The 17,635-nt window shown below is 45.1% G+C and overlaps 1 protein-coding gene across 3 annotated transcripts; it reads left to right on the forward strand.

The window, feature by feature from the left end:
* The first annotated feature begins 635 nt into the window (after positions 1–635).
* LOC109749140 (transcription factor GAMYB) lies at positions 636–7,469 on the forward strand. 3 transcript variants are annotated; one of them, XM_045235003.2, is made up of 5 exons: positions 645–782; positions 1,031–1,130; positions 4,516–4,901; positions 5,720–6,728; positions 6,810–7,469. In XM_045235003.2, exons 3-5 carry the CDS (start codon positions 4,530–4,532, stop codon positions 7,085–7,087), a joined length of 1,659 nt encoding a protein of 552 aa, XP_045090938.1. In that variant the 5' UTR covers positions 645–782; positions 1,031–1,130; positions 4,516–4,529; the 3' UTR covers positions 7,088–7,469. The 3 variants fall into 3 exon arrangements, with proteins under 3 accessions (XP_020163716.2, XP_045090938.1, XP_020163715.1); XM_020308127.4 differs by lacking the exon at positions 1,031–1,130 and having other exon boundaries at positions 636–782; XM_020308126.4 differs by lacking the exons at positions 645–782; positions 1,031–1,130 and adding an exon at positions 3,610–3,893.
* The last annotated feature ends 10,166 nt before the right edge of the window (positions 7,470–17,635 follow it).

The following is a 17,635-nucleotide window of genomic DNA, read 5'->3' on the forward strand; positions in this document are numbered from 1 at the left end:
AGATGAAGATGAGTACGTACACAGTTTGCCTTTTAGATATACTTCATCCGTCACATAATATAAGAGCGTTATCGACACTACGCCCGATGTTTCCGTGCGGCGTAGGGACACGCATGAGCTTGCACGATCCATACGGCTCTAGCGTGTACCGTCAGTACATGCAATCTGTCAGATAAACCAAGCATGGGGGTGTGTCCGTGCGTGTAGTGACACGCATGAGCTTGCACGATCTATACGGCTTTAGCGTGTGGCAACAGTGCATGTAATTTGTCAGACGGTTCCCCTGATGTAGATTAAGTCGATCCACCGGGCACTCCGCATGCATGTGGTATTTCCCGTCCAAGGCTGGCGCGCGGGCGCGACCGGACGAGCACCTAACCGGCCGGGTCGACCGCCACGCGTACTACCAGGTACGCATGCGTGCGCGGGCGTCTGAATTAGCAAACCCCACCAAACGCATCGCCGCGTGTTAGACGACCCACGGGACGGAACCGGGGGCACGCACGGTGTGTTCGTTCCTCCGAGAAGCAACTCAAAAGCAGATGGATGCATGCAAGTCCACGTGGCCTAAACTTTTTTTCTCTGAACGCATTACAGGCGCAAGCACTTATATATGCATATACTCATTCCTACAAACGTACCGTACCATTTGAGCACCTCCAAGAGACTGAACCAACATACCATCATGAGATTTTACGAAGACATCGTAGGCGCCTCGTATTCGACGGGAACGTCTCCTCCCACTAAACGCGCATCGCCGAAAAATCCTGCAATAAATCCAGGTTAAATGCCCATTCGATCAGCTCCTCTTATTTTCCTGAGGGTAAAAGAGTTTTATTCCATATAAATGAATAGGGTTACAGTCATATCGATCAGCTCTTCTCCTTTTTCTTCGAGGGTAAAAGAGTTTTATTCCATATGAATAGAGTTACAGTCCTATTGATCAGCTCCTCTCGTAGTGTCGTGACCGAAATTTCTCTTCTTCCTCCTCCTCATTCTTCTTCTTCTTCTTCTTCTTCTTTTTTTTGAGGGGAATTCTTCTTCTTCTTCATGTTGAGTGAAACTTGTGCACGAGCTTAATGTCGCAGCAGACATGTACCAGGCCTAGCTAGCTGGTGGGCAAATATACGGTGGGCGCCAGTGTCGTGTTCCTCCTTTTTTTATTAAGCTTTTCTTTACAGAACCGAGGGGGGGAGAGACGAAGCAGTGGTGACCGAGTCGGAGTTGGGTGAAAGATTGGTTAGTTAATTGTACCGCATGCATGCATAGCTTGATTCTTGACTTGTCGTCCACTGAGAACTGCATATTCTTGTTCACACGCCAGTTTATTAATCGTACTCAGATCACGGCAGTACGCTGGTTTAATTATTTTTTTTGCGGGGAAGTACGCTGGTTTAATTATTAACAATAAATCCGCGATGGGGACTTGTCCACTTTAAATATTTTCTGCGCTCTGTACCATGATCGCACAGGAGAATAGGGACAAGCTGATGGAATATACCCTAGAGGTTTAGAGAGAGAAAGTGGGGATTATTAGATTACTCATGAGAGGAAAAGAGCTGGAAGGAGGGAGGGTAAAGAAAAGATGGCAAATGAGACGAAAGCGGTGGCGGAATCGGATCCGAGACAGAAACAGTAAGCGAGAGATGCACGGAGATACCCAAGATGGAAATGCATGTTTAGCTTTTGTAAGTTTTAATCCAAGTTGGGTGTAGTTTTTGTGTCAGTTACATCCATGTACCTAGTCTTTAACACCGGCTGCGTCTCTTAGAGTAGTAACTTTTATCCAAACGAACGGACCACATAACACCCTGTAACAAATGGTCTTCTTACCATAGAATAGAAAACAAAGACTGCGTAGGTAAGGCACTACTGACATCGCATGCAAGTGGTAGTCGTCTCCTCCAATAATAATTAGACTAAGAAAACATATGTGTTTAGTGCATGACGATTGTTTGAAAAGTCTTTTTTGACAGATTATACCAGGAATTTTGTGAGCGGATATTTAAAACGCCCACCAGGAGCACATGATCCTAAATAATTTTGCTAATGTTCGTGGAGGAAAATCAACATGCATTTGTTCGTGTCCTTTTGGATGCAATGTATGTAATTTTCATGGAGAAAACATGAGACATGTGCTAAAAAACACACTTATCACTTTAAAAATTGCTTTTTAGAGCACCAAATTTTGTTTTGTTTTTCACATCACAACATAGGTGGTTTCTTCATTTAACTTTACATGCAAAAGAAGAGGACACACATAAATATGTCATAAAAAGTTAGGGGTATTAGAGAATTTTTTAACCTTTTTACTGTTTATCCGGGAGCCAAAGCCTATCCCTCTTTTGCGAGATCTATTTGCCATGCTTGAGTATGCTAATTCAAAATGTTGTTTTATGCAGTATGAGTCTCTACTTTTTTACCCATAATTCCCACCTTTTCTGCTTTATGCACAACTAAGTCTTCTAGAAGTATTGGAAAAAAGTTTATGGGAGTAGTATATTTTTGTATTAGCGCCCAAGATTTTTCTACTACTTCATTTAATGTTTTAACTCACCTTGTTTTTAGATACGCGGTATTAATATCAAATATACTACTACTTAATAAATGAAGGCGAACAAATAAAAGATTACATTCATGCGATTGAAACGAGAGAGCCGAAAATATAGGGGGGGGGGGGAGTAGGCAGCCATGCGGCCGTGCCCAATAACATATGTGTTTAGTGCAGAATAGTTTGAGTTTTTTTTTTAGATTACACTATGAAATTTGTGGGCGGATTCAAAATGGCCCCCGAGAGCATATGCTCCTGTACAAAAGAAATAATTTTGGTAATGTGAAAAACCAGAAAGAAAATCGACATGCGTTTGTTCGTATCCTTTTGGATGTATGTAATTTTCATGGAGAAAACACGCGACATGTGCTAAAAAACACACTTATCACATCAAAATTAGCTTTTTAGAGCACCAAATTTTGTTTTATTTCTCCCATCACAACATAAGTCGTTTATTCATCTAACTTTACACGCACAAACATGTTGTAAAAAATAAAGATTTTAAAAAAAAATTTGTTACTATTTTACTTTTTTTCGGAAGCCAAAACTTTGTCCCTCTTTTGCGAGATCTATTCGCTATGCTTGAGTATGCTAATTCCAAAATTATGCTAGTATGTATGAGTCTACTTTTTTTACCCACAATCTCTAATTGTCCAACTTTATGCACAACTAAGTCTTCTAGAAGAATTAATTAAATAAATTATATTACCCGTCCGATTCATATTAATTACGCGACAATTAATATGGATAGAAGGGAGTAGTATATTTTTTTATGAAGTGCCCAAGATTTTTCTACTACTTTATTTAATGGTTTATCTCACCTGGTTTTAAGATACTCAGTACTATTAATACCAGATATACTCCTTACATAATAAAATGAAGGTGAAGAGATAGAAGATTACGGTGATGCAATTGAAGCGAAAAGAGCCGAAAATATAGGGGGCTCTCTCTCTCTCTACAGAGGGAGAGAGAAAATAGGCGCCCATGCGGGCGTGCCCAATAGCGTTGCTCCCTGTACCTTTCAGCTTTATAATCCCCCCACAAATCTCCCCACTCCCTCGCCCACCCTCGCCCTCCCCTCCCCTCTCTCTCCTCCCTCAAAACTCTCTCTCCCTCCCTGAAAATTCTCCGCATACTGGGTGCCCAAGTGGTGCCGGCATCTCGCTGAGGCGCGAGAGAGAGAGACAGAGAGATCCTCCCCTGTTCCCACTCCCCCGCCGCTCCCCCGACCCGCCCTCTCCAGCCCGCCGCCGAGCCGGGAGGAGGTGCTGCAGCTCAGCTCCGCCCCAGCTCAGTCGCCGAGCCCGAGCTGATCGACCCGCCGGCGGCGAGATTCGGCCAGGTAGCTCCCGTTCCTGCAGAATTCCGGTTCCCTTTGGGCGCGAGGTTGGTGATCTGGGGCGCTCCAGTGGTGGAATTGTGTGTTTTGCCTTTTTCTTTCTTCGGCCGGGTTCGGCCCCGTGGGAATTTTCCATTCTGGGGGCACGAGGAGTGGTGTTTACGCCTTTTTGTCTGCTTGTCTAGTGGTTTGATCTGTCAATTGCGAGGACAAGCCCGGCCCTTTCCTCTTTTTCACCTAAATCCTTGGCTAAAACTGCTGTGCTACCGCTGCTGCCTCGAGTTCTTGAGCTGAACATGTTACATGTTCAATTTAATTCTTAACTAAGCAGTATTGAATGCCTCTGCTCTGCTCAATTTGGGAAGGAAGTGATTCCAATCTGGTGTCGTCTCCAGGTTTTTCAGTTGCAGCACAATAAATACATGCTTGTTTTCATGATTTTCTAAAAAAGTTTGCTCTCTTGATCGGCTTCTGGTGTTGTCTGATTGCATAATTCGAACAGTCCTCTGTGATTCAAGAAGTAGAACTCAAAAAAATTTCTCAAAAAAAGTACTGTACTACAAGTAGTACTCAATTCATAATCTAACAATTTTCTTTCTTTTTGTTTGTTCTTGGCATAATTCAGGGCACGACGGAGAGATGTACCGGGTGAAGAGCGAGAGCGACTGCGAGATGATGCATCAGGAGGACCAGATGGACTCGCCGGTGGGCGACGACGGCAGCAGCGGAGGGTCGCCTCACAGGGGCGGCGGGCCGCCTCTGAAGAAAGGGCCCTGGACGTCGGCGGAGGACGCCATCCTGGTGGACTACGTGAAGAAGCACGGCGAGGGGAACTGGAACGCGGTGCAGAAGAACACCGGGCTGTTCCGCTGCGGCAAGAGCTGCCGCCTCCGGTGGGCGAACCACCTCAGGCCCAACCTCAAGAAGGGGGCCTTCACCCCCGAGGAGGAGAGGCTCATCATCCAGCTCCACTCCAAGATGGGCAACAAGTGGGCTCGGATGGCCGCTCATGTAAGTGCGATGCCACGCTGATTCACTGCTTTACTTCATGTACTACTAGTACTAGATGTTTACTAGTAGCAAGTCATGCTCTTTGTGTGCTGTTCTTGAGCCTTGCATGATTTCTTCCTACGTCATGGTCACATGGGGTTGAAAGCTACCGATTTTTATCGATTGATGATTGTTCTGAATACTCTGTGGTTTTTATCTAGTGAATTGTTCTGTTTAATTTATGTATTGGAACTGTGTTAATATTTGTGGCCTTTCCTGTTACTTACTGTTATTGCTCTGGATGAAAGACTAACTTAAATGATTATATAGTGCAATTTAGGAAATAATCAAGCTTGGGCTTTAAGTTGGTACATACTGTGTTCAGCTCTACTATTCCTGTTACTGAAAGCAAATTGGCCTAACACATAAAAAGGTTGGAAATTGACGGCTGCATATGTAGCCTTAAATAGCTAGTCCATTTTGGACCTTGACTGCGTTCAAGGGGGTTGCCTGCTAGTCTGGCATCTATGTTGACAAATTGACTATTATTAGTTAGGGGCTATTTCAGTGTGACCAAGTAGTGTTGTTTTTGCTGACAATCTAGAGCTACTAATCTTGTATGGAATATTTATGGCTCACAGTATTCAGTTAGCTTTCAACTATCATTTAGCATGTACTTGCTATAATTTAGACATAAACCCTACAATTGATCTATGTTTTGTTCACACGAATTCCGTTGAAATATAGGTTATCATGTATATTACTTTATCCTGTGCACATGATTCTTGTATTTATTTTTCCTCTTGTTATTATTACTGACTTTGAGCACCTCTTCTCAGTTGCCAGGGCGTACTGACAATGAAATAAAGAATTACTGGAACACTCGAATAAAGAGATGTCAGCGAGCTGGCTTGCCAATATATCCTGCTAGCGTATGCAACCAATCTTCAAATGAAGATCAGCAGGGCTCCAGCGATTTCAACTGCGGCGAAAATCTTTCCAGTGACCTTCTGAATGGAAATGGTCTTTATCTGCCAGATTTTACCTGTGACAATTTCATTGCTAATTCAGAGGCTTTATCTTATGCACCACAGCTTTCAGCTGTTTCAATAAGCAGTTTACTTGGCCAGAGTTTTGCATCCAAAAACTGTGGCTTCATGGGTCAAGTAAACCAAGCAGGGATGCTAAAACAGCCTGACCCTTTACTCCCTGGATTGAGCGACACCATCAATGGCGCTCTCTCCTCGGTCGATCAGTTCTCAAATGACTCTGAGAATCTCAAGAAGGCTCTGGGTTTTGACTATCTCCACGAAGCCAACTCTAGCAGCAAGATTATTGCACCATTTGGGGGTGCACTTACTGGCAGCCATGCCTTTTTAAATGGCACCTTCTCTACTTCTAGGACCATCAATGGTCCTTTGAAGATGGAGCTCCCTTCACTCCAAGATACCGAATCTGATCCGAATAGCTGGCTCAAGTATACCGTGGCTCCTGCGATGCAGCCTACGGAGTTGGTTGATCCCTACCTGCAGTCTCCGACAGCAACTCCGTCAGTGAAATCGGAGTGTGTGTCGCCAAGGAACAGCGGTCTCTTGGAAGAGCTGCTTCATGAAGCTCAGGGACTAAGATCTGGGAAGAATCAGCAGCTTTCCGTGAGGAGTTCAAGTTCCTCTGTCAGTACGCCGTGTGATACTACGGTGGTTAGCCCAGAGTTTGATCTCTGTCAGGACTATTGGGATGAACCTCTGAATGAATATGCTCCTTTCAGTGGCAATTCACTCACTGGATCCACGGCTCCTGTTAGCGCTGCGTCGCCTGATGGTTTTCAGCTCTCCAAAATTTCTCCTGGTGGGTATATTTTTAAACTCCTCATCCTTTGTTAAAGTGAAAATTGCTCGAGTTACTTATATGAATATCTTGTATTTGCAGCACAAAGCCCTTCGCTGGGATCTGGAGAGCAGGCAATGGAGCCTGCATACGAGCCTGGGGCTGGGGACACTTCGTCTCATCCTGAAAACTTCAGGCCAGACGCACTCTTCTCCGGGAACACAACTGACTCTTCCGTCTTCAACAACGCCATAGCCATGCTCCTGAGCAACGACATGAACACGGACTGCAAGCCTGTTTTCGGCGACGGTATCGTGTTTGATACTTCCTCGTGGAGCAACATGCCACATGCTTGCCAAATGTCGGAGGAATTCAAATGAATTCCTTGCCGAACCTTGAGCGGTATCGATGGAGATTCTTGGTATCCCTCACCCTGATTGTTTTGAGGAAAAATTCAGAGAAAGCCTCATCGATTGTATACGCTGCGTGCTCGCCGTCGGACAGGTCCTTGACGGCGTATGCAGCTGCTACCAGAAGTGCTCTCCATGCAACTAAGCCCCCTTTTCCCCAATAAAGTTCGTGGAGATAAGCCGGTTATCTACTTTTTGTTTGTTTTGTTTCGAACTAGAGAACCTTTTTTTGTCATCTCCGTGGCATTTATTTGAACAATGTAAAATCCGTTACTGCTTTTCTGGCGTACTCTCTCTTGCTGAACATTTCCCCCCAATTTGTCAATCAATAGTAGCATTTTTTTTTCTCGCAGCAGCATTTTGTTTGTGTGCTGGGTTCGGTTTGGTCTATTAACTTGACAAATCTAAGATGAGTAATTCGGGACGGAGGGAGTATTATTCATCAAGCATTCAAGCCGTTGGCTATTTAGTTACAGAGGTAGCATTATCCACTACTCCCGAGCATCTAGATCACTAAAGTAGAGAACTAAATGCTCTTATATTTCTTCGCAGAGCTAGAAGCTTGCTTCCCGAAATTGTCTATTCATGGCTGCGGATTCAAGTCTGGCTGGCCTACAAACAAACGTCTGAAACATGCGCTGCCGTGTTGGCCGGCTGCTAGAGCGTGGTAGATAAAACTTGGTGGTGTTCTTTGTCGAGCCATTTGCCGCAGAAACAGAGGGAGCAGGGAGGGCGCACACTATTTATGGGCCGGCGACGTGCCGTGGATGCTCCAGCCCTGATCGAACGGAGACGCCGCGCACCACGCGCGCGATGTGCACGGCATGACTCGCGTGTGGCTCTCTCTCTGTCCGTGTCCGCGACGCACGGTTCGGAGGCTCCCCTCTAGCTGCGCATACGGTGCCCCGATTAATCAACACACGCATGTGCGGATGTGCCTGGATTGTCACCCGCAGGGATAAAGTCTTCCCTGAAAAATGTAGTCTACCATGCAACTGATTTCTTCCAGGCCGTTTAAAAAAAAATACTGTAGCAAAAAAAAAATACGATTTCTTCAAGGCCGATGCTACGAGTCGGACACCGGCGCCAGATTCGGCCGGTCGCACCATAGCCGCACGATTCAGTGCATGACGTCCATTGGATCGATGGTCCCCGCAACAACAAAAAGTTAACACAAAGCAGCACCATCACTGCCGTTCCGCTCGCAAATGGCCGCCCACCACGCTCACGGCCGGCGACACCCGCCTCGCCAAACTGCCATCAGTTGCACCACCGATCACTGCTCACCGATCCTCGACGCCCCCATCACGGTTGCTTGTCCTGCTACGCCGGTTGCAGCATCGGGCGCGCTAAGTTCCACCGGTATGACGGTTGCAACATCGGGTGCCTCTAGTTGCAGTTCGCCGCGCGCCGGTTGCAGCTCACCGCCGTACCTCTCGGTGGTGCCCGTTGTAGCATCTCGGCCGCCGGTTCCAGCACCCCTACATCGCTGGTGTGGTCCCCATGACCGCCGATTGCAGCTTCTGATCTCGCCGATCCTAGCTTTTAGCTTCACCGATTACAACATCAGTGGTCGCATGCGTGGTCGCTTGCCTGCCGGTTGCAACTTCATATTTCACTAGGCGTAGCTTTTAGCTTCACCCCGGTAGAAGCTTCTAGCTTTGTCGGTGAAACACTTGCAAGTCCTCCCCTCGGCCTCGCAACACCGGTCGGGGTGCTCGCGGCATCACTCACCAGCTCCACCCTGCAGCGTCGGCGCCCCTCCCTTTCGCCGTTCGTCGCTCGTAGGGCCTTGGCCCGGAACGGAAAAGCAGGAGGAACCACGGCCTGCGATGCGACATGGAAGAGAGAGGGGGGGGGGAGAGGGAGGGAGGGAGGGAGAGAGAGAGAGAGGAGGAGGAATGAGTGGACGAGAGCAACGCTGCATCTCGATCTTCCGGGATTTGAACTTGTTCTCCAGGCACTTCAAAATCATCGGTTTGGGCTACTCACCCTCATCCTCGACAATCATATTGTGCAAAATAACATAACATGTCATTAGCTGCCCAAAGTTTTTGATTCCCACATCATTGCAGCTCCCACGAATAATCCCCAATGAGCTTGAAGCACTCTGAATGCCCTCTCCAGATCCTTCCTAACTGCTTCCTGCATTGTTGCAAAGTGGCTTTGTTTGTTTCCTTGTGGTTCGGACATGGTCTTCACAAACACCGTCCACTGAGGATAGATGCCATCGGCAAGATAGTATCCCATGTTGTAGCCACGACCATTGACAGTGTATTTGCACGGCGGCGATTCCCCATTACAAAGGCTCCTGAACATAGGAGATCGTTGAAGCAAGTTGATGTCCTTGTGAGAACCCGACAATTCTGATAACCCACAACTGTAGGGGGTCAGTTGTAACAGTTTCGATAAATAAGAGTGTCGAACCCAACGAGGAGCCACATGTAGAATTAATATTCTCTCAAGTTTTATCGACCACCAATACAACTATACACACACTAAAAGTTTACTTTACCTAGAACAAGAAATAAAACTAGTTTGCAAGAATGAGAAGATAGCTTTGCGACTTAATAAAGAGTTAGTAGTTGTTTAAATGAAAGAACAATAAAGTAGAGAGTTTCCTCAGGAAATTCCCAAAGTTCAGCTCCATTTGCCTAGCCAATCTTCCTTAGGAAATTCAGCTCCCGAGTTAATGCCAAAATTCAACTCCATTTGCCTAGCCAATCTTCCTCAGGAAATTCCCAAAGTTTTTGTTTAGAGAGGACCACCGTGAAGGAAGTACCATTTTGGCATGGCCAAATGGCATGAAATTTTACCAGTGATTTCATATTCTCAAATCATTATCCTCCACCAAATTTGAGCTCAATCCAACATTCCAGGTGAGTGCAGCATCCAAATCAAGTTTCTGGACCAAATTCACTGTTGTGAAGCAACTACCCACAATTCTTCTCCAAATTACCTCAAATTCTACCAGCCTGCAGTTTCCTACCCTAAACCACTATGACAACCTTATTAGCCCATTAATCATCGCATTTTACCACAACACCCAGTCCAAGTTTACTACAGGAAACTTTAGTTGATGCATCCCATCAACACACCGTGGCTCTAGTCACACCAAAACCTCAGTGGTGCTCTAGGATGAAAGGACTTCACCTTAGATACCTTTTGCCAGTACCGCATGCCCTCTGAAAGTGCAACTTCCCTGGGTGGTTTTGGTAATTCCTAACAACATATAGCTCATTGAGCTAATACTATTTCAAGATAAATATTTCCGGAAAGCTCAATGATTGGCATGGCATGGATTATAAAGTGGACCCTTCAAAATGCTAAGGACAGAAGATTGGCTCAAGCTCAAAGCACAAGGCTCTACATTTTCTATTTTAGTGATCCAAGATCACATTGAGTCTATAGGAAAAGCCAATACTATTAAGAAGGGGTGAGGTGTTGCTTAATGAGGTTCTTGCTCAAAATGCTTAATGATATGCTCCAAAACCCTCCACTACTTTCTCACATCCACATATGTCCCAAACCAAAATGTCCAACTCGGCCCCACCGAAATTTCATATCCGGAGCCACCGAGTTCAGTTGACATAGCCACTGCCAGAAACCCTAGTCTTTTCGGTCTCACCGATAGGGATCTCGGTCTCACCGAGATGGGATTGTAATCTCTCTGTTTCCCTTCATAACGTTTCGGTCAAACCGAGATGAGCGATCGGTCCCACCGAGATTCCAATGCAAACACTCTGTTTCCTTTTCATAACGTTTCGGTCCAACCGAGATGAGCGAATCGGTCCCACCGAGTTTGCCTGACCAACTCTCTGTTTGTCTATTACCAAAATCGGTCTCACCGAGTTTGTGTAATCGGTCTCACCGAGATTACGTTATGCCCTAACCCTAACGAAATCGGTCTCAGCGAGTTGACGTGTCGGTCCCACCGAAACACCTAACGGTCACATTATGAACCAAGTCGGTCTGACCGAGTTCTCTGAATCAGTCCAACCGAGTTTGGTGATTTGTGTGTAACGGTTGGATTTTGTGTGGAGGCTATATATACCCCTCCACCCACTCCTCATTTGTGGAGAGAGCCATCAGAACATGCCTACACTTCCAACACATATTTTCTGAGAGAGAACCACCTACCCTTGTGTTGAGGTCAAGATATCCCATTCCAACCACATAAATCTTGATCTCTAGCCTTCCCCAAGTTGCTTTCCACTCAAATCTTCTTTCCACCAAATCCAAATCCTGTGAGTGAGAGTTGAGTGTTGGGGAGACTATCATTTGAAGCACAAGAGCAAGGAGTTCATCATCAACACACCATTTGTTACTTCTTGGAGAGTGGTGTCTCCTAGATTGGCTAGGTGTCACTTGGGAGCCTCCGTCAAGATTGTGGAGTTGAACCAAGGAGTTTGTAAGGGCAAGGAGATCGCCTACTTCGTGAAGATCTACCCTAGTGAGGCAAGTGCTTCGTGGGCGACGACCATGGTGGGATAGACAAGGTTGCTTCTTCATGGACCCTTCGTGGGTGGAGCCCTCTGTGGACTCGCGCAACCGTTACCCTTCGTGGGTTGAAGTCTCCATCAACATGGATGTACGATAGCACCACCTATCAGAACCACGGATAAAAAATCTCCGTGTTAACATTGCGTTTGCTCCCTTAAACTCCTCCCTTTACCTTCATATGCAATTGTTTTACATTCCGCTGCTATACTCTTAGAATTGCATGTGTAGGTTGATTGCTTGACTTGTGCTAAGTTGCTAAAATCTGCCAAGAACTAAAATTGGGAAAAGGCTAGTTTTTTATTTGGTCAAGTAGTCTAATCACCCCCCCTCTAGACATACTTTCGATCCTACAAGTGATATCAGAGCTTTGGTCTCCATTTGCCTTGATTTCCATAGCTTTTGGTGGTCATAGCCTTGGTTTCACAACCTAGGAGAGTATGACGTCTAGCGAGGGAAATTACCACCATAGAGGTCCTTACTTTGATGGTACAAATTTTGCTAGTTGGAAGCATAAGATGAAAATGCATATTCTTGGACATAACCCCGCTGTTTGGGCTATTGTGTGTATTGGCTTGCAAGGTGAATTCTTTGATGGGAGAGAACCAAACCGTGAAGCTACCGCTGAAGAGTTGAAGATGCTACAATACAATGCTCAAGCTTGTGATATTCTCTTCAACGGATCGTGCCCCGAAGAATTCAACAAAATCAGCCGTCTTGAGAATGCAAATGAAATTTGGGATACTTTGATTGATATGCACGAAGGTACCGACTCCGTCAAGGAATCCAAATTGGATGTGCTTCAAAGTCAACTTGACAAGTTCAAAATGAAGGATGGTGAAGGTGTCGCTGAAATGTACTCTAGGCTTGCTCTCATCACAAATGAGATTGCCAGCTTAGGAAGTGAAGAGATGACCGATAGATTCATCATCAAGAAGATCCTAAGAGCCTTGGATGGAAAATATGATACCGTGTGCACATTGATCCAAATGATGCCCAACTACAAAGATCTAAAGCCAATGGAAGTCATTGGAAGAATTGTTGCTCATGAGACGTCACTCAAGGATAAGGAAGAGCTTCACAACAAGTCAAGTGGTGCTTACAAAGCCTCATGTGATGCTCCCACATCATCAAGTGAGAAGCAAACCTTCAATGAAGAATTGAGTCTAATGGTGAAGAACTTCAACAAGTTCTACAAGAGTAGAAGCAAGGAAAGAAGTTCCAAGTCAAGGTCCTACAATGAGAAAAGATCTTCTAGTCGTGTGCGTAATTGCTACAATTGTGGAAGACCCGGACACTAGTCCAATGAGTGTATGGCTCCCTACAAAAGAAGAGAAGATTCTCCCAAAAGAAGAAGTAGAAGAGAAGAATCACCACCAAGAGAAAGAAGGAGTAGAGATGATCGTTATGAACGAAGACCCTCTCGGAGAAGCAAAGATTCGGAAAGGAAGGACAAGTCATCAAGGAGCTACACAAAAAGAAGACATCAAGCTCATGTTGGTGAATGGGTATCCGGTTCCGACTCCGACCATCACTCCGAAAGAAGTTATCACTCTGACTCCGAATATACTCAAGATGAAGGTGTTGCCGGACTAGCACTTGTGACAACCAACTCCTACGACATATTTGACTCACCAAATGAAGGAATTGGAAGATGCTTCATGGCTAAATGTCCAAAGGTAACACACCCCGAGTATGTTGATTTCAATAGTGATGAAGATGATTTGCTAGGTGATGATGATTTACTTGTTGACAACTCTAGTGATGAAAACTATGATGAAACGTCAATTAATCATGCTAATCAAGATAAAACGAATGACGATGATAAGAAGGAGATTGGGCATCTAACTAAAGAACTAAACACTCTTAAGTTAGCTCATGAAACTACCTTGGAAGATCATCGAGAACTTTTAAAGACTCATGATAAGCTACGCTTTGAAAAGCTCAACCTTGAGCAAGAACATGAGTTTTTAAAGGCAATCAATGATGATCTTCGCAAGAAAAGTTCTTCTTACATTGACAAGCGTTTACACTTGTCTACTTACATGCCACAAGTTAAATCTAGCAACAAGAGCAAGAAAGATTCTTCATCTAGTAGTAACAACAATCATGCTACATCCAATGTTGTTGCATCTAGTAGTTCTCTTGATTCCACTAATGATTCTCTTAGCCAAGTTATACTTGAGCAAGAAAATAGCTTATTGAAGGGAATTATAGAGAAATGTGTTTACAAGAGCCTTGCCGGAAGTAAGCAATTTGAGGAAATTGTACGCAAGCAAGGGAGACACCGGAAGAATCAAGGTGTTGGTTTTGAACGAAAGTTCAATGCCAATGGAGTTGAGTGGGAAGAAGATCAATACCCCAAGACGAAGTTTGTTCCTCAACAAGAGAAGTATGATCCTACTTGTTTCAAAGGAACACAAGCTCAAGATGATCTTCCACCACAAGACCACAAGCAAAAAGGCAAGGACAAGCTTCAAGAGGAAATTGATGCATTTGAAGAAGTACCTAAGGCCTTGGTCAAGTGGGTTCCCAAGACTACATCAAGTTCTACCTCATCAAGTACGACTACAACTCCAAGGATTCCCATCAAGATGGTGTGGATCCCGAAGAAGAAGAACTAGAGAGTTCTTGAGGGTGACTCCGCCAATATACTTCACTCTTATCATTTTGGCGAGGACAAGTGCAAACAACTTCCATATCTTGCACTAGTTCAAGGAGTCACAAACCCTCTTGTTGGTAAGACAAGGGACAAGGTAACCTAATGCTTTCATGGACAACATCTTGTGTACACATCACTCTATGTCTATGGATATCCTTGCTTGTTCCTTGTGGGACTAACCCGTGTAGGTATTGAAAGTGCAACTCACTCCAAAGGATTGCTCCGAATGATCTACATCAACATTGAGCATCTACATCTTCAACACCTACACGAAGTCATCATCGACAAAACCCAAGGTTAGTTCATCCCTCTTAGGGGGGATATCACATCTAGGGGGAGCTTTACTCTAATCAATTGAGCTAAAGCAACTCTAATGGTGTGAACACAACAATGCTTTATGTAAAAGTGGTAACCCCACTTGTGCTTAAACAATGAGTATGAACTATGATCAAATGTTCTCATTTGACTCCTAAGTCAATATACTCATGTATAGATGACCTAGTCATCACCAATTGTTTGATAGATGCTAGAGTGTTTGTGCATGCTTTGTCACATATTTCATTTGCCATTTTATTGTGTGAGCATGTTGGATGCATATTTCACTCATTCGAGGACATCCATTTGTTGTTTTGATTGTTTGGCTCTTTCTCTCTTGCCAAATGGATGGACAAGAATGCCTAAGAACTCCCTCTAGCTATCTATGCTTTTCTCGTCTCAAACTCTATTCATGCTACATCACAAAGTTTGATCAAGTCAGATTCGAACCACTCTGTGTGAGGAGCACTCGGAGTTCCCGATTCGTCATAGACTTAAACCTCCAAAACCTCTTTGTGCATCTCGATCCGACCGATTCATCCCTTTCGGTCCTACCGAGTCACTAAGTTGATTTAGGGTTTTCAATCTCGGTGCAACCGATTAGAACCTTTCGGTCACACCGAGTTGCAGTAACTGCTTGCAGTTTTGCATCTCGGTGCCACCGAGTCGTTCCACTTGGTCACACCGACAGGGTCAAGTTATATATACTGACGGGCCAAATTTTGGAAATTTTTCCGAACCCCGCGCGTAACCTGCTCTGCCTCCTCGGGTCTCCGGATCGTCCTCTCATCGCCAGCAACCTCCCGCCGCTGGTCTCCGCCACCGTCAATGGCAATCTGCCCCGCCGTTGCCGCCGTAGCAAGTTCGCCGCCGAACTAGGGTACGAACTTGATCTTTGTGCTAATCCATAACTCTGATTCCTAGCACATTGCTTTGCCATGATTCTTGCCACGATTGAAATTATCCTGTCCAGCGAAAACGTCCCGTAGATTAGTTTTGATTTGAAAATTTAGGGTTATGTCTCCGCCGAATTCATCTCGGACCGACCGAGCTGTAGAAATAGGTCTCACCGATTTAGGCCAGAGCACATGCGTTTTCGGTCTGACCGAAAATTGCACATCGGTGTGACCGAGTTCGATTCTCTGTGAAACCCTAGCAGTCTCGGTACCACCGAACTGTGACTCGGTCTGACCGAGTTCACTAGTTTAGGTTCCAAAAGCTGCTTCGGTATCACCGAGTTTACAAATCGGTAGATCCGAAATGCTTTCTGTGAAGAACTAAAACTAAGTTTTTTAAGTCATCTGTTTTGCAAAACTCCTGTACTTTGTGATGCTCATATTCTCTACCTCATCTATAACCTATCCACAGGGTCTGATGTCAGAGTGTTTGCAGAGATGTCTGATCAAAGTGACAGTCAGGACAGGTCTAAGCAACAGGTGCACATGAGTGAGGGTTCAGATCCCTCTAGCAGCTATGATGCTGGCAGCAGGAGCACACCAAGCAACTTGCCAAAGGCTGCCACCAGGACAAGGAAGAAGAAAACTTCTGATTCAGAGGATGAAGACTATGTGGCTGTTGAAGATGAAGCCACTTCAAAGAAAAAGGTGCTGAAGAAAGAGTATGGAACAACTGCTGCAACAAAGCCTGGACTGAAAACAAAGGCTCCAGCAAGAAGACAGCCCATGTCTAAGCCAAGAAAAGTTGCCACAGGTGAAACCATGAAGTTCACCATTGAATCTGAAGAAGAAGCAGCTGGTGAGGATAAGAAGAAGAAGAGGGCCAGAACCACTACTACCAGAGTTCTTGGCAAGCCCACAATGAGGAAAGATTCTGAAGAGGAAGAGGATGCTGCACCAGCACCCAAAGCTCAAAAGCTTATGGGGGATGCAACCAGATCAGGGGCTGCTCCATCTAAGCCCAAATATGCTCCCAAGGCTACTGCTCCAGCTCCAAAGCCTAAACCCAAGAGAAGCACTAGAAACATCCCTGCTGAGGAAAAGAACAAGGCCCCAGTGCCTGAAGCTGCTGAAGAAGATGAAGCTCAAGTGTTGAGGAAGCTGAAACCCAAGATCCCTGACCACAATGATGCACACCCAGTTGCAGAAAACATGAAAATCAGGAAGGATGCAGGATTGAGACTATGGAGACAGTCTGATCCATGCTATCAGGAGAAGAACTGCTGTGGACTACATGTTTCACACTAAGGAAGAACAGGACTTCTATGAGACAATTCTGCTTGATAAGAAGCCCATAGTGTGTGACATGAGATGGGTTGACTGGGAGTTCATCAAGGAGAATGAGGATCACTTCCCTGGTGTGTATGATAGCTTCAAGGCATGTGGAGTTGACACATTTGTTGCCTAGAAGCTCACTAAGTGGAATGATGAGTTAATCATGCAGTTCTACTCCACTGCCCACTTCTATCCAGATGGAAGGATAGTATGGATGTCTGAGGGTACTAGATACCAGTCTACAGTTGATGAGTGGGCCAAGCTTATCAATGCTCCTGAGGAACATGAGGATGACTTGGACATTTATGCAGAGAAGAAGAAAGACCACAATACAATGGCCAACATGTACAAAGAGATCCCAGATGCTGCTTTAGATACACATAAGTTTGGATCTGTCCACTTCTTGCTATCTGGTCTGCCTACCATAAACTGGATTCTAAGGCACACACTGCTACCCAAGTCAGGTGATCACAAGATGATCAGAGGACATGCAATAAACTTGCTGCATATATTTGATGTCCCATAGAAGTTCAAGGTCATGAGTTTGATTGTTGTGACAATCAAGAGGACTGCTGCTGACCAGAAGAGAAGCTGTGGGTATGCCCCACAAATTCAGGAGCTCATCAACTCAAAAATGGGCACAGGCACATATCTTTTGGATAAGGAGCACCTGGCCATATACCCTGAATTTGAAGACAACATAGTGGTGATGAATGAGAATGAACCATCTTCAGCTCAAGCACATGAGAAGAGAGAGAAGGCTAAAGCTGAGAAAGCTGCAAAGATGCCAACTATAGAGGAGGCATCTCA

Source organism: Aegilops tauschii, chromosome 3 (assembly GCF_002575655.3).
Source record: "Aegilops tauschii subsp. strangulata cultivar AL8/78 chromosome 3, Aet v6.0, whole genome shotgun sequence".
NCBI lineage: Eukaryota > Viridiplantae > Streptophyta > Magnoliopsida > Poales > Poaceae > Aegilops > Aegilops tauschii.